Source organism: Oncorhynchus mykiss, chromosome 19 (genome assembly GCF_013265735.2).
Source record: "Oncorhynchus mykiss isolate Arlee chromosome 19, USDA_OmykA_1.1, whole genome shotgun sequence".
NCBI lineage: Eukaryota > Metazoa > Chordata > Actinopteri > Salmoniformes > Salmonidae > Oncorhynchus > Oncorhynchus mykiss.
Window position 1 is genome coordinate 31,864,755 of NC_048583.1, and position 27,747 is coordinate 31,892,501.

A 27,747-nucleotide genomic window follows, 5' to 3' on the forward strand; every position below is an offset into this window, starting at 1 on the left:
GTGGGATCTTTCTGTGTCGGTAAAATGAATTATTCGAGAAATAACAGTAGAAACAACTTTAAGCACAAATATTGATATGATAACCATCATATTGAAGTAAACTTGGGAGTCACGCGATGATGTGGTGTGTGTGTGATCCTCCCACTACGACTCGGGAAACCATGTAGTGTATTAGACTACAGATTATTAATTTCACAGGGTAGTGAAAGACCACGGTGATCTTGATCCTCCTTTTCCAACAAATATTGAGGGTCTTACTCTGATTGATACTTGACTGCCAGTTGACAAAAAATATTCAGGATTTTATCCATTATAATCTCTTGCTGTTGGCTAGAGCACACGTACCAAGACCAGAGTAGGCACATTTGCTATTTAACACAAAATAATCCATAGTTAAATGTGATGGAATCACAGATTTTTATTGGGTACATGAAAACGTAAGCGAAACAGTAAAACAATGTGTGCATTATGTAATACGCACAGCACACATTTTTCAAGTCGGTGGCAGAAGCACACCAATGCTTGGAAAATGCACTTATTTTGTGTGGATTATTTTACATTTTCGCATGAAAATCTGTCTCCAATTGGATGGAAACCCAATCCCTCCAGACACGGAGAGAGTGGACAGGACATGGTCAGCCTGGAGCAGTTTAGGGATAAAGTGCCTTGCTCAAAGATACAACTGCCAGGAGATGGCATCAAGGATTTGATACCTGGCACCCCCCAATTGCTGGCTCATATCCTGACAGATTTCCCTGACAGACCCAGGATTCGATCCTGCCTCTAACTGCTATCCCATATAAATCCTTAATAAATTCGGAATATATTTGCAAATGACTGAAATCTGCTGATGTGCCCTTGAGCAAGGCCTGTAACCCTAATTGCTCCAGTAAGTCACTCTAGAGGGTCTGCTAAATGACTAAAATGTAAATGCATATTTCCTGTCATGTCATGGGGGCCCCATTGATTGTGTTATGTTTGAATCACTCAGATAGCTTATGCCTTGTTCTTATACTATGGCAAAATGTGTAGAAACCGTAAAATTTTCTCTCAACCCCATGACAAAACATGTAGAATTGTAGCTTGCCCCCCCCCCCCCATTCCAAACACTTAAAAGACACACCAGTTTAATGCAAACTGTAGTCGTATCAAACTCCAGTGGCAGCGAAGTGTCAAACGTAATCAACAGGGACTGCATTTTCGGCATGCAAGACATAACGCTAGTTTGCTAAAACACACACACATATATATATATATATATATATATATATATATATATATAGATGACACTGACTTTAGCGTTGGCAAATTGGAATGACGCTCAAATGGTCTTAGTCTCGTAGTCAGGAGCCTATACAACACACATAGCTAGCTTCATAAACATGTATTGGAATTCTGAAATTTATTGGAATAATTGACAAACTATACATCTAGCTTGCTAGCTATATGGGTAACTGTAGCTAGCTACATTAGCTTGCATGGTAGGTACATTAATAGCTTGAGGTTGGTTGCTTTTAAGCCGAACTTCAAGATTTCTACCAAGGACGTTGCCTCTTCGACCATCACTCTCCCCCGCTTGGGCAAGGTACATTTGAGGTAGCTACACTCGTATGTGATGATGTAAAACGTCATTCAAGGGCTAGGTTTTGGACCGAGGGCTGTCTAATTTGCGTTTGGACTGCAGCCAAGTCTTCTTACGTCGTCTGACTAGTTATGGCTGACTAGCTACGGATTATTCCCCTAACTATCCGGCTCCCCAACCCTGCACTTTAGAGGATCCTACCCTATATACATAGACATGGAATCACTGGCCACTTTAATAATGGAACACTAGTTACTTTAATGTTTACATCCTGCTTTAGTCATCTCATATGTATATACTGTATTAAATTCTACTGTATTTAGTCCATGCCCCCGACATTGCTCGTCCTAATATTTATATTTTTCTTAATTCCATTATTTTACTTGTAGATGTGTGTATTGTTGTGAATTGTTAGATACTAACGTTACTGCACTGTTGGAGCCAGGAACACAAGCATTTCGCTACACCCGCAAAACATCTGCTAAATATGTGTATGTGACCAATGAATTTTGATTTGAAAACACCGAGTCGAAATGTACAGCCAAGTCGCAGGTAAATTCTTGCATTGACAGTTTCAATCTGGTTAGAGCTGGTTGGCAAGCACATGTCCCCCGAATAAGCATGCCCATAAACTTTGTCTGTCGTTACGTGTACAGTCGACATGTTCAACTTTGATTATATTTATACCCCAACCTTCTGTCTTCGTTGGAAGGCCACCTACCAAAAAGCGGGGAGTTTCAAATCTCCACATGGCGGCGTTCCGTACCACCTCAGCAGGCATGTTCTCCCTCCGTTTTGAATCATGTGACACGAAGACGCTGAGTCTGCGCAGAATGATCTGAACGTGCATCCGCGGAGCTGTGACGTCTTTTTACAGCACGCATGATTCTTCCAGATGGGAGATGCGAGGTACTGTATATTATGCTTTCAATTGAGGAAAAGGAAGGGATTACACAAGGAATCGACGACCACCATCGCATATTTTGATCCATTAAAATGTGCAAAAGGTAATTCATGTGCTTAGTGAGGCACATGATCCCGTCGAGAAAGACAATGTTGGTATTGCAAGCTCCAAGTCTTCTCTTTCTAGTCTGAGGATGTGGCCACCATGTTGACTTGGGAATCAGGCGCCATTGAATTCGATCGTGTTGTTGGCAAGGCTTAAGTGCTTAGGCCTTACAGGCCCAAGCCACGTTTTTAGTCGCCGCAGTGTATGGCATCGAGGCCATTTTCAAAGAAGGATTTCTACTTATAAGTAAAGGATAGAGGACAACCTATTCTTGCCACAACTTTGTGTAGTCAACAAACACCACAATGTATGCGATTACGGTGCGCCGGCAATACAGTAGGTCCGCCAGGATCATGTTTGTTTACCAGGGTTGTCTCGTATGGTAATGCAAAATGGCCGCCGTGAGTTCTTTGATTTCACGATATTAACGCTGTCTTTTAGAAATGGACACGCTTTGTGTCAGTAGCATACGTACACGGTAGTTATTCGAGATGTCCTATCAAACGTTTTCTCTATAACATTAGAAGGTTCAAGTACCCTACAGTAGGCTGTTATTTCATAACTTGACCCTGAAACGAATTATTCAAGTAAGTCGACGACATTTTTGTTAGTGTGTCCATTTTCGATCAAAACATCACATTTCCTGTGAACAATATGATTTTGTCTTATTTTTCAGGCCACGTGAGGGAGGCTAAATTATATTCAATAATAGCCTAGGCAGCCATGCTGGGCGCTGGACCTGCACTATGGTCTAGGATTCCTCGTACATAAAGCATCCTCCATTCAAATGTGCACCTTCTTAATAAAACACTATTTTCCAACACCATTTTAGGATTCTCGGACGTTCAGCCAAGGTTGTGCAACATAAGATGTCTGAAAATGGTGATGCATTTTGTTTTATTAAAGATGTACTTTGCCAACTAAACCCCTGGCTTTGGGCTGGATGTGTCAGTGTAGATCATACATGCACAATCTATTAACCAAATTACTGTTTTACCTCAATAAGCAATGAAATCCATAGTTTGAAAGCGACTGTTTTCTTGAAGCTGTACCATGCCATTTTCCCTACATTTCCCGCATTTGAGTGACTGCTAGTAAGGCCTATCCAGTGAGGTACACAGCAGAGAGAGAGAGGGAGCGCTCAATGACGTGGTGCACATATCTGCATATATGTGATGTAGTATGCAATTTTTGGGGACCACTTTTGTCTCGTGAGTGCTACGTTCAGAACTACTAGCTAAAAAGTATTTATGAAACAGAGATGGGATGCGGGGTACTTCTAGTGGCCAAAAGGCCGTTTTAGCATGGCAGCGCCATTTTAATGTATGGGATCGGCTGCCTAGGCTACTTCAATAATAGGCCTACATATTTTTATTTTACCAGGCAAGTCAGTTAATAACTGTTCAGGGGCAGAACGACAGATTTGTACCTTGTCAGCTCGGGGGTTTGAACTTCCAACCTTCTGGTTACTAGTACAACGCTCTAACCACTAGGCTACCCTGCCACCCAATCAATTTCCTTAGCTATCAGTAGTAAACTGGGAGTTTAATTAAATGCATGTTCATGTGTTATCGTTTTGATGATTAAATTACAAGACTGATCTCCAGTTCTTTGATGTGCTTCTTTTTTTGTGTTGAACTTTATTGCTCATTATCTATTGATACATTTTGGTATGTATTTATTCATAGTTGCATAATGTCCAAATATCTATGACTCATGCATTTTTATACTATGCTGTAATTTAGCTTAGTAGTCACAATTTGTAAATAATTTGTCGTATTTCCAAAGTAAGCAAATGTTTTGAGAAATGCATGTAAAACTGTGATTTCTCAACGCTTAGAATTTTTTATTTTTTTGCCATTCTAATATTTGACCTAAATAGCCTCCACACCGTTAAAGGCCGATAGGGCTGGGCGATATAGCGAATTAATGTTTTTTAATGAGAATAAAGGTTTTTGTTATTTTTTGTTTTTATGAGCGTTCATGTCCACTTGTTCTCTTGTATTTTGGGTCTCGTCTCCGTCCTAACAATGGGGGTCATTGTGCACAAGACGGGAAGGCAGGCTCATAGAAATGCATTGGCCTTCTTTTGGACAGATTTTTAGCGAGAGTGAATCCTCTCGCGTTGTTTCTATCTCTCTGGTTTACAAACACACCAAGCCCCTCACCCTGCCTCTCACGCCAACAAAGTTGAAAGATCACATCTTCCTCTCTGGCAAGCGGTTTCACCTCGCTATTTGAGTTTTGGCATGCAGAGGTTCTGTATTGTAGTCTGTCAGCCATGTTAAGGGAACAACTCTGGACAGTGACAGGAGATGTTATGCATAACAAATGTGAAACTAGATAATGTGTATTGTGTACACATTTGCATCACCGTTTCACATTTGTTATGCATAACATAACATCCCCTTTCACGGTCCCTCTAACTGTCCTGAGTTGTTCCCTTAACATGGCTGACATAGATTACTATACAGAACCTCAGCATGCCTCAACTACCCAAATTGCGTGCAGATCATACACTACTAAAACGAGAGTATCAACGAACATTGGTTCTGGAAAATTAATGTTCAGTTTGTCGCGCACAGCATTGGTACCACGTACCGTTATCTGTATTTTAGTCAGTCTTATACTAGCTGTCTAGTATAAGACACAATTATATAAGGAATTGGCAACTCTTCATTCTGAGAAATAAGGTAGGCCACTTGATTTCAGCACCTGAAAATAGTGGACAGGCTAACATGCTTTTCAAATAGTTGGAGGCAGACAGAAGGGTGTGTTCATAACAATTAAACTGTTCAACTTTGTTAGCTAGCAAACTGACCCTATTTGGCTAAATTTGAAATGTAAAGATTAGCTGGCTAATCGCTAGCACGTGGGCTTGAGGTTGTTGAGACCTGTGTAAATTTTCTAAAGCCTTAATGCCTGCTACAATAAGTTAGTCATTATTAGTGAATGTGTATTATGCATGGTTCTAGTTAAATTTGTAACAAAAAAGGGCTTTTTCATAGACCTGAAAGCCAGATCAGTTATTGCAAAAAAGGAAGTTAAACAATTTTGATGAAATAATTATATTATTAGGTGGTTTTATGGTCGTGGGAGGTTCATATTTATCCTAGGTATAACAATCCCTGGATTAATTGACGTGCACATATCTGTATATATGCGATGTAGTACACCATTGTTGGGGATCACTTTTGGCTCGTGAGTGCTACGTTCAGACCTGCTGGCTAAAAAGTATAAAAAAAGTACCGGAGACTCTTTTTAGACGGTACCATAGAGACGGATAGAGTGGGACTTCTAGTGGCCAAAAGGCTGTTTTAGCATGGGCAGAGCCATTGAAGGCTTCCACCATTTTAATGTAGTCAACTGGGTTGGACTTCCAACTTCATTGGCTGATCCCTCGGTCATGTCGAACCGAGTCCAAGGCTTCTATTTATCCTAGGTATAACTTCACAAACCCTGGATTCATTAGATTATTGCTGTCTGTTTATACTGCAGTGTATTTTATCTTTAATTGTACAACAACAATTATTATTTAGAGAGAACTTTAAAAAAATCTAGATATAAAGTGCCTTCTGAAAGTATTCAGATCCCCTGACTTATTCCTTTATTTTGTTTGTTTATTCTAAAATGTATTACATTGTTTTCCCCTCATTAATCTACACACAATAACCCATAATGACAAAGCAAAAACAGGTTTATATACATTTTTTGCTCATGGGGGAAATAAAATTTTTTCAGACCCTTTACTCAGTACTTTGTTGAAGTACCTCTTTGGCAGCGATTACAGCCTCAAGTCTTCTTGGGTAGACTTGAGGCTGCAGATCCTCTCAAGCTCTGTCAGGTTGGATGGGGAGCATTTCTGCACAGTTATTTTAAGGTCTCTTCAGAAATGTTTGATCAGGTTCAAGTCCAGGCTCTGGCTGGGCCACTCAAGGTCATTGGGACTTGTCCCGAAGCAACTCCTGCATTGTCTTGGTTGTGTGCTTATGGTCATGTCCTGTTAGAAGGTGAGCCTTCGCCCCAGTCTGAGGTCCTGAACTCTCTGGAGCAGGTTTTCATCAAGGATCTCTCTGTACTTTGCTCCGTTCATCTTTGCCTGCGATCCTGACTAGTCTCCCAGTCCCTGCCACTGAAAAATATCCCCACAGCATGATGCTGCCACCACCATGTTTCATGGTGCCAGGTTTCCTCCAGACATTCAGACCAAAGAGTTCAATCTTGGTTTCATCAGACTAGAGAATCTTTTTTTTGGTGCCATTTGGCAAACTCCAAGTGGGCTGTGCCTTTTTACTGAGGAGTGGCTTCCGTTTGGCCACTCTACCATAAAGGCCTGATTGGTGGTGCAGAGATGGTTGTCCTTCTGGAAGGTTCTCCCATCTCCACAGAGGAACTCTAGAGCTCTGTCAGAGTGACCACCTCCCTGACTACTCAGTTTGGCCGTGCGGCAGCTTTAGAAAGAGTCTTGGTGGTTCAAAACTTCTTCCATTTAAGAATGATGGAGGCCACTGTGTTCTTGCGGCCCTTCAATGCTGCAGACATTTTTTTTGGTACCCTTCCCCAGATCTGTGCTTTGACACAGTCCTGTCGCGGAGCTCTACGGACAATTCCTTTAACCTCATGGCTTTGTTTTTGCTCTGACATGCACTGTCAACTGTGGGACCTTATATAGACAGATGTGCATGCCTTTCCGAATTATGTCCAATAATTTAATTTACCAAAGATGGACTCCAATCAAGGATGATCAATGGAAACAGGATGCACCTGAGCTCAATTTCGAGGCTCATTGCAAAGGGTTAGAATACTTATGTAAAAAAATAAACGTTTTTTTATTTTTAATATATTTGCAAACATTTCTAAACCTGTTTTTGCTTTGTCATTATGGGGTATTGTGTGTAGATTGCTGAGGATTTCAATTGTATTCAATCCATTTTAGAATAAGGTTGTAACGTAACATAAGGCACTGTACATCTTCCTTTCTGCCCTGGGGAATGTTATAGTTCCACTCAAAGCTTAAAGGGATACTTTGTGATTTTGGCAATGAACCCGTTTATCAGGTGGACTCATAGATACAATTTTTATGTCTTTGCCTCCATTATGAAGGAAGTTTGAGGTAGTTTTGCAAGCCAGCTCTAACTAGCATTAGTGTAAGGGCTGGACGTCTATGATAACAGCTAGCATGCCAGAATACTCTAGAGATCTGTCAATGTAAGGTAGCAGTATGAGGTGATTTGGCTAGCTAGAGAATTGGTAATAGCCTGGTAACTCATTTGCTAATTGTTTTCCTCTCTTATTTTTAATGTGGATTGGCCTTTTGATGTCAGATATTCATGATTATATCTTTATCATGCTAAATCGCTTTATTTTTGTTTTAGGATGCAGAATGAAGAAATGGACAGACAGATGTAAGAGGGCGTCCTGCCCTCGAAAAAGACCGTGACAAGTTCATGGCCGCCAACAAGAAGAAGAAAATAATGGTTCTTAATGAGGAGGGGGCAGCTGCGCCCATGGCACTGCACTCGACTGCCTCTCCCCCTGACCTAGTTGGTGCCCTAAAAACAGGGCAGGCAAGTGGAGTTGTAGCCAATGAGGAAGCAAATATTGCAGCAACATCCACTCCAGGCTCTGCAATGGGTGTTGCTCTTACAATGAACTCCACTGTCATTTCTAATAACCAACCAGAGAATTTACCACCAGAGAGCACCCGCAGAGGTATCAAGGTGATGTTGGACAGCAACAACATGTGGAATGAGTTCTTCAGATGCAAAACTGAGATGATAGTAACCAAACAAGGCCGGAGAATGTTCCCTTATTGCCGCTTTCGCATCTCTGGTTTGGATCCCTTCCAGAAGTACAATCTGCTCATGGATATCAACCCAGCGGACAACAAACGTTACAAGTGGACTGGGCAAAATTGGAAAATGAGTGGAAAGGCAGAAGCCCATATGCTGAGACGGATCTTCATCCACCCAGACTCTCCATCTTCTGGTCACCAATGGATGCAGAACCCAGTTTCATTCTACAAGCTTAAGCTCACTGACAACACCATGGACCAGGAGGGTAATGTCATTTTGCACCCAATGCACCGGTACTTACCGCACCTCCATGTGGTCTCAGCTGAAATGCCTACAGAGGATATTCAGCTCAATGGGCATGACGTAATAACCTTCACCTTTCCCCAGACTGAGTTCTTTGCTGTAACAGCCTACCAGAACTTACGCATGTCTCAGTTTAAAGCAGACTTCAACCCTTTTGCAAGTGGACCCTCTTGGGCTCTAAAGCTGAAAACGAGTCCCTCCAATGATTCGAAGAAGAATGAAACCAGCTCTCCCAATGAACTCAAGCCTTTGAAAGGCTTGAATGGCCTGAAATCTTTAATGGCTGCAAAACACAGCTCTAAAGACACTTCAGCAGTAGATAAAGGACTCCCCAGCACGGATGCTCAAAATTTTACACCTGCAGGCAGTGAAACCAGATCTCCCAGTGAGCCCAAGCCTGTGAAAGGCCTCAGTGGCCTGAAGGCTTTGATGGCAAAATGCAACTCTAAAGACACTTCAGCAGTAGATCAAGGACTCCTCATTCCAAATGCTCAAAATGTCACCCTTACATTTGGTGACAAATCTGAGGTCAACAGCCATCGACCCAGCTCAATGCTGAAATCAAGTCCCTCCAATGAGATGAAGAAAGACCCCAGCAAATCTCCCAATGAGCTCAAGTCTGTGAAAAGCCTGAATAATCTTAAGTATTTGATGGGGAAACGCACTTCTAAAGATACTTTTGCAGCAGGTCAAGGACTTTTCTCTTCCGATACTCAAAATGTTATGCTTGCAGAAAGTGACAAGTCCAGGGTCAAAATAAGTCCCTCAAATGAGTCGAAAAAAGACCACACCAGATCTAACAATGAACTCAAGCCTGTGAAAAGCCTGAATAACCTGAAGTCTTTGATGGCAAAACACAACTCTAAAGACACTTCCCCACTAGATCAAAGAGTCCTCAGCGCAGATACTCAAAATGTTTCACTTGCTGACAATGACAAGTCCTGGGTCAACTCTATTGGGCCCAGCTACTGCACTCCAAAGGTGATATCAAGTCCCTCCAATGAGTTGAAAAAAGTAGAAACCACATCTCAGAAGGAATTCAACCCTCTTAGAAGTAATCTGAGGTCTTTGATGGCAAAGCGCAACTTTAAAGACACTTCAGCGGTAGATCAAGGACTCCTCAGCTCTCATGCTCAAAATGTTACACTTGGAGAATCTGACAAGTCAAGTGTTAATGATCATGCACCCAGCTCTTGCAAGAAATCAAGTCCCTCCAAGATGAAGAAAGATGAAACCATATCTCCCAAGATGCGCAAGCCTGTGAAAAATACCCGAAAGTCTTTGCGTGGAAAACGCAACTTCCTGAAGACTTCAGTAGCAGATCAAGGACTCACTACCTCCGATGCTCAAACTGCTACAGTTGCAGACAGTGAAAAGTCAGTCTGCAAGAAAGAGTCCACTGATCAAAGTTCCTGGTAAGTTCTCAAGTTCAGTAAGCTGCATGTTAGCTCTTTACTTTAAAATGTACTTCTAATCTTTTGCATTTATCTTTTGAACAGTACAATAGGTCCTCCCCAAAGTAACTTCACTGAGCTGATTCGGGAGTGTCATCTGAAAATAAGAAGGTGCAATGTGGAGATAACCAATACAGCTTGCAATGTTGAGCAAACAGACACTAAGGGCATGGTTGCCAAAGGCAAAGTTGTGGAAGTAGCTGTGAATTACAATTTTTCCCAGATTCCTGACGTGTTGTCGAAAACTATTACAAAGGTGGGACCCCAGGATAATGGGAATACGATTGACAGTGAAAAGGACCACCTCTGTTCATCTCAGTCCCAGGAACCTGTGAAGACCCCTGTGTCTATCAATGACCATTCAGCAGATGAAGTTGAAAGCAGTCAAAAGGCTTCCCAAAGCTCCTCAGTGAGCTCTGAAGCAAAAAGGACAGGTTCTGATGAACAGCAGCAGGGGAAGGCTAAACCACACAAACGACCTGAACCTGTGCCTTTGCCCCTGCTTGCACTCTACCTTCAACAGTTGAAGTCGAAATCCAGACCTTTTAGGACCAAACCAAAATCTCCTTTGCCTTCTACTTCATCCCCATCTTCTGCTGTTCTAACTACTGACCCAGCCACTGACCCTACTGGTCCAGCAATGGTCCCCACTGGATATGCTGTTCTTCCAGCCAGTGATTCTGTAGTTCGAGCCACTGACCCCACTGGGCAAACCACAGACTATGCTGGTGTACCCACCGATATTTCAGTCCCAAACACAGATTTTTTGGTTCCTGCCACAGACTCATTGTTACCAGAAGCTGACCCAGTATCACTTACTGCTGATCAGTCGTTACTTGTCGCTGAACCTACCTTATCCATTACACTATCATCCCCCACTCCACCCCTCATGTCGCCATTCCCTGACCCATTGTTACCAGCCCCCGACTCATTAATACCAGCCCCTGCCTTGTCATCCCATGCCCAAGAACTGCCATCCCCTGTACCTGTCACATTGAACCTACCGGCTGACCTATCATCACTTACCTCTGACCATCCCTCAAATGCCCCTGCGCTGTCATCAACAGCTAGTGTTGCCACTTTGAAACCTGAGTGTACCCCATTGTTATTATCCCCTGGCCCTTCACTAGGTGGCTTTGAGCCATCATCACCTGCATCATTACCAGATCTTGAGCCCCCTTTACCTTCCCCTGTTCAATTGAAACTGGTCCCAGCCCCATCCGTACCTGCACCTACCTCGTCATTCCCAGCCCTTGAACAATTACCGTCCCCGAACCTTTTTGTACTCTCCTCCGAACTTTCATCACATGCATCACTGTTAGCACTACCTGCCCCTGATCCTTTTTTAACAACACCCTTTATCCCATTGTTGCCTTCCGCTCACCTTAACCCATTACCCTTTGAGGCAGTCTCATATTCATCTAACTCTCACCCTGGCTCACTTGCTCTGGACCCTGGCTTATCCTCACCTCCCCTGGACCCCGCCTCATCATTTCAAGTCAATTATGAACCATTAACACGCCCTTCTACACCGTCTCCACTCCCATTCCAGTTATCTCCTTTTTCATCGTTAGGTCCCGACCCATTGTCACCAACCCCTTCACTTGCCGACCTCACTCACTTTTTCTCAATCTCTGATGAACTTGAGATGACGGAAGACTTTCCAAGCAGTGAGGCGGCTCCTGTCCTATGTCCTCATGTCCCAACTTTAATTACCCCTAGTGTACCAGTTGGTTCTACTCTACCAGTTGGTTCTAGTCAGCCAACCCAGAGCACTAAACCCCAGAGATCTAAGAAGAGATCTAGGACAGGAGTGAAATCTGCCAAGAGTGATCCACTCCCAGTGATTGGGGGACCCACAGATGTCACCATGCAGCCCAACCTGGAGGAAGTTGAGGAGCAGCTGTTCGTCTCTTTCACCTCCAAGGTAACACATAGATTGTTAAATGTATTTCCATCTGTCAGCATTTTTGGTAACACTTTACTTTACAACACCTTTATGAAACTGTTTACAACCTCGTTGAGTGTTACAGGTTATTCATAACAACCTTCGTACCACAATTATACACAAGTGTTGTCCTAAGAACACATGTTTTTGGTTTATCTTGGCAGAGAACAATATGTAAGTCTTAACATGACAATTACAATTGGTGCTTTGGCCAGAACTTGATCCAGGCCAGGTACACTCTTTACACCAGATCCACCTTCTCCCGGATATTGTCAAAGAAAAGTTTGTCATTAAATTGGATAATTCCAAGGGCTGTTTACCCAGATTGAGAGATCACCAGAGAAGATGCACAACGCTCACTGTCACTAACTGTTGACCCTTTGCTACTCCAAACCTGTGAAAGGGGTTATGAATTCCTTATGTATACCCCCTTCAAGTAAAGTGTTACCGTTATTTCATGTTGTGCCACCTGTGTTTCCTCGGTTCTTGTTTAAGAGGCAAGTAGATCTTTAACAAGGAAAACCTTGCTTTGGTTATATTTGTTATAAAGTGAATAAAGGAACGTTTAAAAAAAAAAAATTCAACAGTCCACACTTTATTTAAAAAGAAAATGCAATACAGTACAATATAATACAGCATACAATTTAATACAGCATATTATAAGCTGTATAATAAGACATGAGGGCTTATACGTGCTCATAACAAGGAACAAAGCATTCACTATATCTATTGGTTTCAAGTAAAGTGTCACATGTTTAATTATTTGCACACTGTATATAGATGTTTCTATTGTGTTATTGACTACGTTTGTTTATCCCATGTGTAACTGTGTTGTTTTTGTCACACTTGGCTTTATCTTGGCCAAGCAGTGTAAATGATAACTTGATCTCAACTGGCCTACCTGGTTAAATAAAGGTGAAATAAAATGTAAAAAGTAAAGTGTTATAAATTACAGGAAGCACTTGAAGTCCACCTAGGAGAGCCTGCATTTCGTGAGACGGCAACCGCACAACCTGAGAAAACCCCCGAGGCGAAAGAGAATGGTACAGAAAACAACAATTTGATCCATCATGTTCCCAAGCTGCTGTTATGTGACATCTATTAAACTATGTGTCTTTCAGTCGGAGGATCTGAAACCACAGAGGGAAGAATAGCTGCTTTCGAGAAGGTTCTTTTGGACGATCTGAAGGTTATGAAGCATCGGCAGGTCATTCATCCTGTGCTGCAAGAAGGTAACACCAAAATAAATGGCAGTGAATGATAAGAGTATTTACTATTTATTTTTCGACAACTTACTTGCACACTAGCATGGGTAATGTCCCACTTTGCTTTTCATGACAGTGTTCCCGTCGTCTTTAATGCTACTCATGATGGTAGAATGCTTTTTCATGATGCATAGTCTACACTTGAAGATCGCTTACCTGTCATCTGTCTTCCTTGAAGTTGGACTGAAGATGAGCTTACTGGATCCCACTCTGGTCATCGACCTGCAATACTTAGGCGTCCGTCTACCTCTACCGCCACCCATGCTATGTTTAGGACCAAGCACTGCAGGATTGGCATCTCCAAGTTAGTAGTCGTTTGTTATTAGAGTTTCTGTTTTGGACAAATGGTTGAGAGTATTTGTTGAGTAACCCGTTTAGGGTTTTATGAGGAGAAGTTAATACATATTAAAAGGAGACATTGTTAATTGTTATACCTTTCCCCCCCCCCCAGGTGGTTCAGTTCCCTTTGTTTCCAGGACGGGCAAGACAACAGACTTCACCCAAATCAAAGGCTGGAGAGATAAGATTGTCCCTTCAGACTCCTCAGCATCCGCCAAGCCTGATGGTATAATATTTACATAAGAATCCTTATTTTCTGATTCGATTAGCTAGTCCTTTGTCGGAAATATTGCATGGTGCTTTAATGGTGACAAAACAAGAAGAGAGGATACAGTTGAGACTGTTTATTCTTGACGTTTTAGCTCTGACCGGAGAATGTGAGTGGAGTTGAGCGGCTCCATGTCCTTTCCACACTCGCAGGAGAAAAAAAACTCCCGCTCCAAAAATGCTCCCATTCATTAAAATCACAATTTAACCAACACCCATTTGTGTGACTACGTGGAACTACCAATTGTTTTTTAACTATTGAAACCAAACCATAAGGATTTGAATGAAAAGTATTTGAATAAACATGAAAAGGTGAATGTAAGAAGCTAAAATTATATTTTAAATAGGCTACATGTCATATTAAACAGCATGTAAACACTCTAAATCAGTCAGGAGCCAGACAGGGACCCTAAGAAGGAATGTAAATGAATTATTAAGGCTATGTTATTTCAATTATTTCAAGACTATAACCTACAAAGAAATACATTGTGAAGCATTTGCGAGTGTGACACAATAGGCCGCTATGGACATAAAGTGCTCAGTATTTAAACAACATTTTGTTGTATTAAATCATTATAGTCTATAAATTGCGCATATAGACTGTGACTTACTTAGAATTAAATACAAATTAAATGAAAAATGACTTATTAGTGCCTTTTGAATTCATTTTTAGAAACAAGTTTGACCAGTCTGTGGATTCAGGCTCATGTGACGGTGCCTGGACAGCCGGGCTAGCAGCGGAGAATACCCTCTCCACACTGGCAAAGCCACTGGGCATGCTAAACACCCCTTTGGCCAGGCTGGGCAGAGATGCAGAGTTTTATTTTTTCTTTTTTCTATAGGTATGCCTAAAGTTGTTTTAGGCAAAATAACCCAATCAAAACGGAAAGCTCATTGAACGTGGGAATATGCCAGGCCTAAGGGGCCAAAATCAATTATGGCCTATTGTATAGATAACAAAATGAACCAAACGTTTAAGAGATCTGATTTTAGTTTATCATGACTTTGCTACAATGACACACTTAGTTATCTACCCACCTCGATCCTTTCTTTTAGCATGTGCACGTAGTAAGTACACCATCATACTTTTGGGATAAGTGTCTTTACAGATTCCACAATGATTATTTTTATGTGGATGTTTGATGTAGCCAGCGTGTAACAACTTCCATATTCTGTGCGTAGAACAATGGCATCCGGTCTGTAACCTAACAGTTTAGCATGTGACATCCAATCCTTACAATTAAGTAGATAATCCCTCTCTCTTTGTAAGTCTCCTTGTTTTAGTACCATATGTATTTGATCAGATTCTTTATGAAAATATTTAGAGAACTCCATGACGGTAGCTAAAGCAAGGGGCTTTTAGCAGCACACAAGTAGCCTACAAATGCATGCTGGGACGGGCATGCTCGAGCTTGTGAAGGGAGCGCCACTGGAGTGAAATTGGAGTGGTCGAGAAGGCCGACTCTCCAGCCTTTGGGAATCTCGCTCCACGCTCCAGTCAAATTGGGCACTCTCCTTTTCTCGCTCTGTTCACATACTCTGGCTATGATGTCTTGAGAAAGGCCTTACATTAACCAGTGTCTGCAATATTCCATCTTCTTGTTTTTACTCTAGTATGTAGCCCAATAGGCTTTAAAGATGGCCCGAGTTCTGATGTGGTCCCGAAGAACCTGTCGGCCTTCTGCAGTGACATGTTGGATGAGTATCTGGCTAACGAAGGCAAACTCATCGACGAGCGAGCTGCCAGTTTCACCCAGACCACCGTCGTCACCCCTGTGACCTACCAGCTGCCCACCAAGAGCACCAGCTACGTCCGAACCCTGGACAGTGTGCTGAAGAAACAGGCACCGGCACCTTCTACCACCTTTGTCCCCCCATCCAAAAAAAACAGACTGCCCCTCGCATCCAAAGGACCTAAAAAATCTGAGAAATCTGAAAAAAGGCAACAGAAACAACGCTCAAAGCAGAGCAGAACTAAACCAACTTCTGCGCCAACACCATTACAAATTGCGCCACCGCCATTGATGGATCACGCAGCCCCGGCCATCGCCCACGATGACACAATTAAAACTGTGAAAAGGACTAAGAGGAAACCGAGGGTCAAGACTCCTCCACCAGCGCAAAACTCTGTTGTGTCGAGGCCAGAGGTAGAAGAGCCACCCCCCCCTGACCTGGCTCCTGTGGAGGGTGACTCAGAGCCAGAGTCTGCCGCTGCTGAGACCAGGGTTGTTGTTCCTGGGTTGACCAAGGCCTTTCTCAGACAGAGGGAGCTGGAGGACGGGGTTGTCTGGGAGGGCAAGCATCAGACCTGTATCACAGAGGACAGGGCAACAGTTGCCCTCACCTCGCTCTTCACTTCAACGGTAAGATCAGTTGCACCCATACACCATTACATCTGCTATTTGACTCATTTGTTGGGGTCTGACATGATGGAGCATAGACATTTTGGAGCACATTAATAGCTTCGATCTTATTTTGTGAGTGTTTAAACCAGCTCTACAATGGTATCCCTGAGATACCATACTAGCACTTAATTGTCTGCATTTACTTTCCTCTTTTCTCTTCAGGGCTTTGTTTGTGAGAATCCTACAGCTCCCATTAAGATTGTAAAGCGCAGTGCTCCTCCCTGCCTCAATGCGTTCTGCCGGCTGGGCTGTGTGTGTGCCAGCCTGGCACAGGACCGTCGTATTACCCACTGTGGGAAGATTGAGTGTATATTTGGCTGCAGCTGCCTCAGGCAGAAAGTGGTTGTGCTCAAAAACTTAAAAGGACCAGATTCCAGTGCGTCTGAAGAGGGCCCGTCCAAGAAGAGCAAGAAGAGAAAGCGGATGAGGATGGCATATAGTGAGTGTCCTCTAGTTTAAAAAACAACAGAGTTATGAAGCTCTATGACTGGTTCAAATAAATAAAGTTGAAAAAATAGTTTCCATACAGAAACAACTTTTCTATACTACATTAGATGAAATACGTTGATGCACTAGTCGCAAAATGTGTCCTTCCTAATGTTGCAATTAAATGACATATTTTGTATTCATTTCTGCTCATTTACCGGATTATTTCCTAACTTTAGCTCTGAGAGAGGCGGAGACAGTATCAGAACCAGCTCGGCGTGTGAGAACTTTGTGGAAGCACAACGATGGAGAGATGGACCCGGAGCCCCTCTTCGCCCCAACACCAGTCTGTCTTCCATGGCTTCCATTACAGGAAGAGTCTCCAGCAGTGGTGTGTCGTAGAAGGGAGTCTTATCTATCCATAAGTGTTAGATACACCACTGTAAAAGTGGTGTGTCTATTCTTACCCCCCTGCCTTTTCTAAAGGTGAATTTTTTGCAGGTGAGAGCGGAGGAAGGGACCATGACATGTGCCAGAGTGCGTGTGTTTCAAAGCAAGAGCACAAACCGACCTGAGGACATTGACAACCACTGCCAACCAATAGACTCCTCACCAGGTAAGTTCACGTAATCAAATTTGTCATAATTTTCTTAATTCCAAACATCTGTCTGCGGTTTATATCTATCAGTCCATAATCTACGTCAATAATTAGTTGCATCCAACAATCATAGCCTGCCCTGAAATGTATTTCTAATGGCTGTTGACTTTGTCTCTTGATGTAGTGAGCCCTTCCAGGAAGTCAGAGAAGTCGTCCTCCCACGGTTTCCAGTACACGGAGCCCTGCAAGCGTCTGGAGATCGTGTCTGAATGTAAGTGGAGGAGCCTGGCGGACAGGAACTTGGTGCTGAGGATTGTTTGTGAGCACATGGCCCAGGACCACCTCACCAACCCCTTCTGGGTCAAAGGCTACCTCATCAAACCCGTGTCTCAGACCCTGAGGAACGACGGCGAGAGCTGCTCTGTCCACTACAAGGTACATATCTCTCAGGTCTCGCGACCAGACGGAGTGGAGGAGGCAAACAGTGAGGAGGAATGGATGAGAGAGGAAGATGAAGAAATTATGGAGGAAGAGGAGGGGGAGATGGAGGAGCTGAGGGGGGAAGATAAGGAGGTGGAGGAAGGACAATGCGCAGAGGAGAAGCAAAGAGAGCAGGAGAACAAGGCTATGGGGAAGAAAAAGGGTCTGAAATGGAAGGGCCTGCCTTTCTTAATAGGAATTTCTCCTGCTGGCCTCCTTACTGCCAATCTAAAGCAGACAGAAATCTCAGACAAGGAACTTGTCACGGTAAGCATTTTAAATACCTAGAGTTCCCCTCCAAAACACATCTGATGATCAGTTCATTTTCCTACTTTATTGATGTGGAACGACACCCTATTCCCTATGTAGTGCATAGGGTGCTGGTCAGAATTAGTGCACTACAGTGCCTTCAGAAAGCATTCCTATCCTTTGACTTATTCCACATTTTGTTGTATTATACCCTGAATTGAATATTGATTAAATATATATTTTTCCCTCCCGTCAACACACAATCCCCCATAATGAAAAAGTGAAAACATGTTTTTAGAAATTGTAGCAAATGTATTTTTAAATGTAAGCATTCACACCCCTGAGTCAATTTGTAGAAGCACCTTTGTCAGCGATTACAGCTGTTAGTCTTTCTGGATATGTCTCTAATAGCTTTCCACACCTGGATTGTACAATATTTGCCCATTTATTATTTTCAAATTTCTTCAAGTTCTGTCAAATGGGTTGTTGATGATTGCTATACAACCATTTCCAGGTCTTTCAATATATTTTCAATTAGATTTAAGACAAAACTGTAAGTCGGCCACTCAGGAACATTCACTGTCTTCTTGGTAAGCAACTGGCCATCTGTTTTAGGTTATTGTCTTGCTGAGAGGTGAATTCATCTCTGGAAAGCAGACAGAACCAGGTTTTCCTCTCGGATTTTGCCTGGGCTTAGCTCCATTTCGTTTATTTCTTTATCCTGAAAAACTCACCAACTCCTTAATGATTACAAGCATACCCATAACATGATGCAGACACCACTATGCTTGAAAATATGGAGAGGGGCACTCAGTAACGTGTTGTGTGTTTGGTGGCAAATCTTGAATTCAGGACAAAAAGTTCATTGTTCAGCCACATTTTTTGCAGTATTACTTTAGTGCCTTGTTGCTAACAGGATGCATGTTTTGGATTTTTTTTATCTGTATAGGCTTCCTTCTTTTCACTCTGTCAATTAGGTTAGTATTCACTGCCATTCAACTCTAACTCTTTTAAAGTCACCATTGGCCCCCGTCTACCAATAGGTGCCCTTCTTCAGGAAAGCATTGGAAAACCTTCCTGGTCTTTGTGGTTGAATCTGGGTTTAAAATCCACTGCTTGACTGAGGGACCTTTACAGATCATTTTAATTCAGATTTAAATTATTTATTATACTGAACAAAAATATAAGCGCAACATACAACAATTTCAATAAAATAAATCCATTAGGACCTAATCAATGGATTCCACATGACTGGGGAAATGGGTTGGCCTGGGAGGGCATAGGCCCACCCACTTGGGAGCCAGGTTCACCCACTTGGAGGCCAGGCCCAGCCAATCAGAGTGAGTTTTTCCCCACAAAAGGGCTTTATTACAGACAGAAATACTCCTCCGCATCCCCCCCCTCAGACGATCCCGCAGGTGAAGAAGCCGGATGTGGAGGTCCTGGGCTGACGTCGTTACACGTGTCCTGCAGTTGTGAGGCCGGTTGGATGTATTGCCAAATTCTCTAAAGTGATGGAGGTGGCTTATGGTAGAGAAATGAACATTCAACTCTCTGGCACCAGCTCTGTTGGACATTCATGCAGTCAGCATACCAATTGCACGCTCCCATCAAAACTTGAGACATCTTTGGCATTGTGTTGTGTGACAAAACTGCACATTTTAGAGTGGTCTTTTATTGTCCCCAGCACAAGGTGCACCTCTGTAATGATCATGCTGTTTAAGCAGCTTCTTGATATGCCACACCTGTCAGGTGGATGGATTATTTTGGCAAAGGAGAAATGCTCACTAACAGGGATGTAAAACAAATGTGTGCACAAAATCTGAGCAGATTTTTATGCGTGGAACATTTCTTGGATCTTTTATTTCAGCTCATGGAACATGGGACCAACACTTTACATGTTGCGATTTATATTTCTTCCACACTTTGACATAATGGGTTATTTAGTGTAGGCCAGTGGGGGAAAGAATCTACATTTAATCCATTTTAAGTTCAGGCTGTAACACAACAAAATGTGTAAAAAGTCAAAGGGTGTGAATACTTTCTGAAGGCACTGTAGAGAATAGGCTGCCATTTGGGAGTCACACTATTTCTAGCTCTGAGGAGAATACACATGGTCCATTGCTACTCACACTTTCCCCTGTGTATCTGTAGGTGAATGGCAGGTCCTACCCCAATGCCAAGCTACAACTGGGCATGATGGGAGCCATGCACCCAGCCAACCGACTTGCTGCTTACCTCATGGGCAAGTTACGGAGGCCTACCGGTCCAGAGCCGTCTATGGCATCCTCCGTCTCATCACAACTCATCACACCCCCCTCAGAGACCCCTGAAGATGCAAGGTCCTCCACGGGACAACCGGCCCAGTTGACAGCCACTCCTACCACCAGTCTTACCATGGTTACCACCACCAGTGTTCCCTCTGTCGTTTCAGTTGCTGCAGGCCCCAAGTCCATTGGTGAGAACTACTTTTTGTTGTTAATCGTACCTGGAATAATAGTACTACGGCTGAAAGCCGTGGTATATCAGACTGTATACCACGGGTATGACAAAACATGTATTTTTACTGCTCTAATTACAAGCAGGTGTCCACATACTTTTGTAGTGTATATTGGCCATATACCTGACCTCCTCAGGCCTTATTGCTTAGATATACCACGGCTAAGGGCTGTTCTTAGGCACGACACAAAGCAGTGGAATATTGGAATATTTTTCCTTTTATAAACCAGTTACCTACAGAGAACAGTAAACAAGTATTTTTTTGCATGATATATTGTCTGATAAACACGTCTGGAATGTTGTTTCAGCCAATCGGCATCCATCCTGTATAGAACATTTTAATAGTTCAGTTACAATTAGTTTTTTAGTCTGATGCAGAAAGCTGTTTTCCCTCAGAGCAATTTAATTTTGTTAGCAGTATCAGATTCATGACAGATTCACACATGTACACAAGTCGCGGGACACTGAACCTCTACCGCCATCTCTGCTCCACAGTGACTAACCTGCCCCCAGCGGGAAAGGTCTTCACACGGTTTGTGGTCAACCAAATCAGCTCCTCACGGCAGAGGCTGCTCCTCACTAGTGATCCTCCACAGTCGTTGAGTAGTATTCAGCAGCTTGCCGTGCCCTCTACCTCTCTGGTAGAGGTAGCCTCAGGTAGCTCTTATGCCGGTTCCTCCACTGGTACACCCAGTCCTGCCACCATTATTAGAAAGCCCCTCTAATCTATTTGTGCTGCTATCTTTAGTCCCCAGCCTTCCACAGGCTAACCGTTGGTCCCTTGGCCTGCCACTTTCATATTGTCTGTTTGTGGTCGTGACTCGTGACACATGCGCATAGTGCTAGCATAGCTCTGTTTAAAATCTTCACCCTTCTTGCCCATATCCCAAATCTGTGCTTGAGCTCTTCCCATCTCATCCTGGGCTGCTCTGATGTGGTGATTGTTCTGTGCGGTGCGTGGTTGTTTGTGGTGCGTCTTCTTATCCATGCTGTTTTCCATCGTTGTTGAGAAACAGAAAGCTTTGTTTTTTTAGGTGATGTGTCTCTTCCAAAGACCTCCCCAAGCAGCGGAGTGGTTACTAGTCCCCCCATGCTGGTGCTCCCTGACCCAGGGACCAGTAACGCTGTCAGGATGGCGTGTCCTCCTACCTCCCAGACCCCGACCCCTCTCATCCCCCTGACCCCTCTCGCAGCAGGGCGGAGGATGGTTCTGCAGCCGGTGCGGAGTGCCTCAGGGACCACCCTATACCGGAACCCCAACGGACAACTAATCCAGCTGGTTCCCCTCAGCCAGCTGCAGGCCCTCAACCCCAACCTCGTCATGCGCAACAAGGGTGAGTGTCTGACAGTTGACGATATTAATGCCAAGGCACTGCTGCTCTGTCACATGCAAGACTGGGTCTGTTAACCCCTTAGTCTCGTGGGGATTGTCTTATATGGATAGGGCTAAATAATGTTTTTTGCAGAATAAATATGGAAAGCATATGCATAACCATGTTAGCAGCCCTGTCTTTACAGAATTACTGTTTACTTTATGCAATCCAAAAAACGGTCCATTTATTAATTGCTATCTGTGTCAGGTGGGTATAATTTGAAAGCGTGTTTTATTGCCAACATGACTGGCGAAATTATACAATACGATCTTGCTGTGTTAAGCTGTCACAGGGAAATTCAGAGAAGCATATCCTAATTTTGGTGCGCATTGAATGGAGTCGAGTGCATTCCGATGCGTGGTGCGCGACAAATTTTCTTCAAAATATAACAGACATCGGCACATTCTGTTCAGGACAACCCAGGGTATAACGTCATTTTGTTACTGTACATCAAACATAGTGATCATAAACCAGGGTTCATCAACTAGGTTTGGCCTCGGGCCCAATTTTTTACGAGCTAATAGTCAGCGGTCCATAACATTTGGTTGAAGTTGGAAGTTTACATACACCTTAGCCAAATATATTTAAACTCCGTTTTTCACAATTCCTGACATTTATTCTTAGTAACAATTCCCTGCCTTAGGTCAGTTAGAATCACTTTATTTTAAGAATGTGAAATATCAGAATAATAGTACAGAGAATGATTTATTTAAGCTTTTATTTCTTTCATCACATTCCCAGTGGGTCAGAAGTTTACATACACTCAATTAGTATTTGGTAGCATTACCTTTTAAATTGTTTAATTTGGGTCAAATGTTTCGGGCAGTAATTTTGGCCCATTCCTCCTGACATAGCTGATGTAACTGAGTCAAGTTTGTAGGCCTCCTTGCTCGCACTCGCTTTTTCAGTTCTGCCCACACATTTTCTATAGGATTGAGATCAGGGCTTTGTGATGGCCATTCCAAGACCTTGACTTACTTGTTGTCCTTAAGCCATTTTGCCACAACTTTGGAAGTATGCTTGGGGTCATTGTCCATTTGGAAGACCCATTTGCGACCAAGCTTTAACTTCCTGAGGTCTTGAGATGTTGCTTCAATCTATCCACAATTTTCCTTCCTTGTGATGCCATCTGATGCTCCCACCCCCGTGCTTCACAGTTGGGAATTGTGTTCTTCGACTTGCAAGAGAGCCCCCGTTTTTCCTCTAAACACAACGATGGTCATTATGGCCAAACAGTTCTATTTTTGTTTCATCAGACCAGAGGACATTTCTCCAAAAAGTACAATATTTGTCCCCATGTGCATTTGCAAACCGTAGTCTGGCTTTTTTTTTATGGCGGTTTTTGAGCAGTGGCTTCTTCCTTGCTGAGCGGCTTTTCAGGTTATGCCGATATAGGACTTGTTTCACTGTGGATATAGATACTTTTGTACCTGTTTCCTCCAGCATCTTCATAAGGTCCTTTGCTGTTCTGGGATTGATTTGCACATTTCGCACCAAAGTACGTTCATCACTAGGAGACCGAATGCGTCTCCTTCCTGAGCGGTATGATGGCTGTGTGGTCCCATGGTGTTTATACTTGCGCACTATTGTTTGTACAGTTGAACGTGGTACCTTCAGGCGTTTGGAAATTGCTCCCAAGGATGAACCAGACTTGTGGAGGTCTACATTTTTTTTTTCTGAGGTCTTGGCTGATTGCTTTTGATTTTCCAATGATGTCAAGCCAAGAGGCACTGCGTTTGAAGGTAGGCCTTGAAATGCATCCACAGGTACACCTTCCAATTGACTCAAATGATGTCAATTAGCCTATCAGAAGCTTCTAAAGCCATGACATCATTTTCTGGAATTTTCCAAGCTGTTTAAAGTAGAGGTCAACCTATTATGATTTTTCAACGCCGATACCGATTATTGGAAGACCAAAAAAGCCAATACCGATTAATCGGCCGATTTTATTTTAAAATAAAATCAATTTAGCGAAACATGTTAAATTTGGTTTAAATAATGCAAAAACAAAGTGTTGGAGAAGAACGTAAAAGTGCAATATGTGCAATGTAAGAAAGCTAACGTTTCAGTACCTTGCTCAGAACATGAGAACATATGAAAGCTGGTGGTTCCTTTTAACATGAGTCTTCAATATTCCCAGGTAAGAAGTTTTAGGTTGTAGTTATTATAGGACTATTTCCCTCTATACCATTTGTATTTCATTAACCTTTGACTATTGGATGTTCTTATAGGCACTATAGTATTGCCAGTGTAACAGTATAGCTTCCGTCCCTCTCCTCGCTCCTCCCTGGGCTTGAATCAGCAACACAACGACAACAGCCACCACATCGAAGCAGTGTTACCCATGCAGAGCAAGGGAAACAACCACCCCAAGGCTCAGAGCGAGTGAAGTTTGAAACGCTATTTGCGCGCGCTAACTAGCCAGCCATTTCACTTCGGTCACACCAGCCTCATCTCGGGAGTTGATAGGTTTGAAATCATAAACAGCGCAATGCTTGACGCACAACGAAGAGCTGCTGGCAAAACGCTTGAAAGTGCTGTTTGAATGAATGTTTACGCGCCTGCTTCTGCCTACCACCGCTCAGTCAGATACTTAGATGCTTGTATGCTCAGTCAGATTATATGCAACACAGGACATGCTAGATAATATCTAGTAATATCATCAACCATGTGTAGTTAACTAGTGATTATGATTGATTGTTTTTGTAGGTTTGCAAGATTGGATCCCCCAAACTGACAAGGTGAAAATCTGTCTTTCTGCCCCTGAACGAGGCAGTTAACCCACCGTTCCTAGGCCGTCATTGAAAATAAGAATGTGTTCTTAACTGACTTGCCTAGTTAAATAAAGATTAAATAAATAAAAGGGAAAAAAATCGACAAATCGGCGCCCAAAAATACCGATTTCCGATTGTTATGAAAACTTGAAATCGGCCCTAACTAATTGGCCATTCCGATTAATCGGTCGACCACTACTTTAAAGGCACAGTCAACTTAGTGTATGTAAACTTCTGGGCCACTGGAATTGTGATACAGTGAAATAATCTGTCTGTAAACAATTGTTGGAAAAACGACTTGTGTCATACACAAAGTAGATGTCCTAATCGACCTTCCAAAACTATAGTTTGTTAACAAGAAATTTGTGAAGTGGTTGAAAAACAAGTTTTAATGACTCCAACCTAAGTGTATGTAAACGTCTGACTAACTGTAATTAGTATATAATAATAGCACAATTAATTGGCCTACACTACAGATTCAACAACATTTTTAACACATCTGATTAGTACATAATAAATTAATTGACAATAACATAATAATTTTGATCTGATCACGCTCATAAAATCACCTTTTCTCTATTCAAGTTAGCATAACAAGTTAGCTATGTTCTCAGCACCAGGCGCTGTTCACCTATTGTTTGCGCTGCAGTTGCAGCTTTACGTTTCAGCACCACAAAATGGTCCGCTGCCTGCTTTATTAGTTGACTGTCTCCTGCATTCTCTCTCTTCATGAATGAAGTTAAAATGTAACTTTTGCATTATTTAGGTAGGGTAACTTCCTTCTTGGGACATCGCATTTGGGAGTTTTTGCATCTCGGATATGAGATTTGTTTTATTTGTTTTTTTTAATGAAATGTTGGGGCAGTGGGGGGCCAAATTCTATTGCTGATAGGCCAGATTTGGCCGCAGGCTGCCAGTTGGGGTACCCTGTCATAAACGATGACACTAGAGTACATTCGTTTAATCGATGGGAATGTGAAGTGCACATTTAGACTGTTTGGCTTGATTGTATAACATCAAAGCGGTATTTATTATAATCCTCAATGTCTCATCTTTCAGAAATGTAGTCCTCTTAATTTACAGTATTTCCCACACTCAGACAATTTTATTTTTTAAGTTGCCCAATTAGCGGGAGGCATGGGGCATCTTCTTGTCGCTCGCGGTGCTAAAGTTCAGAATGGCTGTCAGTCAGAACCCACACAGAGCTGTGAGCCCTGAGCTCTGACGTCATGTATAGAATGTTAATGTACAGCCACTGCGTTCCAATTTGGGCGCTAATCAATGTAAATGGTTAATTAATAACCATTTTATGGAACAATGATTTGAACATTTTAGACGGATCAGGGAGTTCTATAGTAGTCTATGTATAATGTGAGGTTATTATCTCCACTGAATGAGTGCTGTGTGAATACATTAACATTTATTTGTTGTGTATTATAATAATTGGAAAGTTGCAGAACTTCTTCTCCTTTTTCTTTTCAGGGGGTTTGATCAGCTTAACCACACCTGCGTGCTTGGCCTCGGGATCCACAGCCACCCTTAACAGCTCCCCCTCCACCACCTCTCTCACCACATGGCAGAACACCATCACCACCGTCCCCCTAGTCCCTTTCACTGTCCCAAAGACTCCAGGCAGCACCACCACCCCTAAAACCACGCCTCCCGAAGTCACTTCCTCCATACCAGGCTCCAAGTCTTTCAACACCAGTAAAGTTAATCTCTCACCCACAGAGACAAATAGCGGAACGTACACTTTGAAGATTGTTCCTCAGACGGGTAACAAGGAGCCCATCATCATCAAGTGTCCCAAGGTGCCAGCCCAGCCAGCCCAGGGCTCCTCCAAGGTCATGCCTATAGTAGGGGGCTTTACTGTGCTGCAGCCTTCCCCGAAAACCACAGTAATTACTGTCAAATTCCCCACGAAGACTGTTATGGAAACAGGTGTCCAAGCTGCCACCACCACCACAGTGGACTCCAATGTAGACTGTAAGGTCACGTCTGAGCTGTATAATTGGATGCTGCCTTGCCAGAAAAGCACAAAAACCCCTGTAAGCCACAAGTTTAAATTTATTAAAGCTGACACTATCTCCACAACAGACTCCAGTACAGATCCTAAGATCCAGCCTGAGGTGGGACGAGTGCCCCCCAAAATCCTCAGACCCCCTATAACCCTGGTTCCAAAGACAGATGCAACTTCGACACCTATCTCGTCAGCGAACTCCAATGTAGACCCCAAGCTCTTTCCTAGGATGGCTTGTGTCAATCAACCCCACCAGACCTGGACAGGACGACCGAAGAAGAGGAGGAAGGAGGTTGAGGTTGTGGATCCGGTGGAGGATGAGGACGACTCTGACGACATGGACGAGGGGACGGATGAGGAGAGGGACAACTCATCTGATGAGACGGATTGTGTTAATTCCTGTGTTAATGAAGAGGATCTCATCGTCATCAGTGTAAGAACTCTTTAAGCTTTATCCAAGACACGTCTGTTTTCATATTCCGTCACCTAAACAGTAGAGTAGTCTGTCCCTTTCTTGGTTTGTCTTATTTGTGTGGGTAGGCCCGGGCTAATTTAGATGCTAGTTTGCAGTTTGCACCCCATGATAGCGCTCCTTTCTGTCGTGTCCTGTAGAAGCAGCTGAAGCACAAACACAACGTGCTGGAGAGGCATCGACGCTCCGAGCTCCAGGGACGCTTCCAGCAGCTGAGGGAAACACTGGAACTTGACGAGAAAGCTGCTAAAATTAAAATCCTCAACGACGTAAGCACCAATAAGTCAATAAAATCCCTTGAATTAAAGGGTGCTTCCCAAATGGCACCATATTCCCTATATAGTGCACTACTTTTGACTAGTGATGGGGGGCGGGGGGTTGATACAGTTGCATATCGCAATGTTATTTTGGACGATATTATACTGAACAAAACTATAAATGCAACAATTTCAACCATTTTACTGAGTTAGCGTTCATATAAGAACATTA

General features: G+C 42.9%; 1 protein-coding gene across 4 annotated transcripts in view; it reads left to right on the top strand.

Moving 5' to 3' along the window:
- The first annotated feature begins 2,390 nt into the window (after positions 1-2,390).
- The window catches only part of mgaa (MAX dimerization protein MGA a), a 32,550-nt gene continuing 7,193 nt past the window's right edge, over positions 2,391-27,747 (top strand). The window contains exons 1-16 of one of the 4 annotated variants that reach the window (XM_036954649.1): positions 2,391-2,491; positions 7,967-10,104; positions 10,189-12,070; positions 13,047-13,134; positions 13,213-13,323; positions 13,535-13,660; positions 13,808-13,921; positions 15,577-16,325; positions 16,530-16,806; positions 17,033-17,184; positions 17,295-17,409; positions 17,576-18,138; positions 20,275-20,578; positions 21,654-21,953; positions 26,249-27,219; positions 27,399-27,527. In XM_036954649.1, coding sequence (XP_036810544.1) covers positions 8,039-10,104; positions 10,189-12,070; positions 13,047-13,134; positions 13,213-13,323; positions 13,535-13,660; positions 13,808-13,921; positions 15,577-16,325; positions 16,530-16,806; positions 17,033-17,184; positions 17,295-17,409; positions 17,576-18,138; positions 20,275-20,578; positions 21,654-21,953; positions 26,249-27,219; positions 27,399-27,527 — 7,947 coding nt within the window. In that variant the 5' untranslated portion in view covers positions 2,391-2,491; positions 7,967-8,038. Of the gene's footprint in view, positions 3,179-7,966; positions 10,105-10,188; positions 12,071-13,046; positions 13,135-13,212; positions 13,324-13,534; positions 13,661-13,807; positions 13,922-15,576; positions 16,326-16,529; positions 16,807-17,032; positions 17,185-17,294; positions 17,410-17,575; positions 18,139-20,274; positions 20,579-21,653; positions 21,954-26,248; positions 27,220-27,398; positions 27,528-27,747 lie in introns of all 4 variants that reach the window. The other 3 variants (XM_021573924.2, XM_021573925.2, XM_036954648.1) reach the window with 3 other exon arrangements.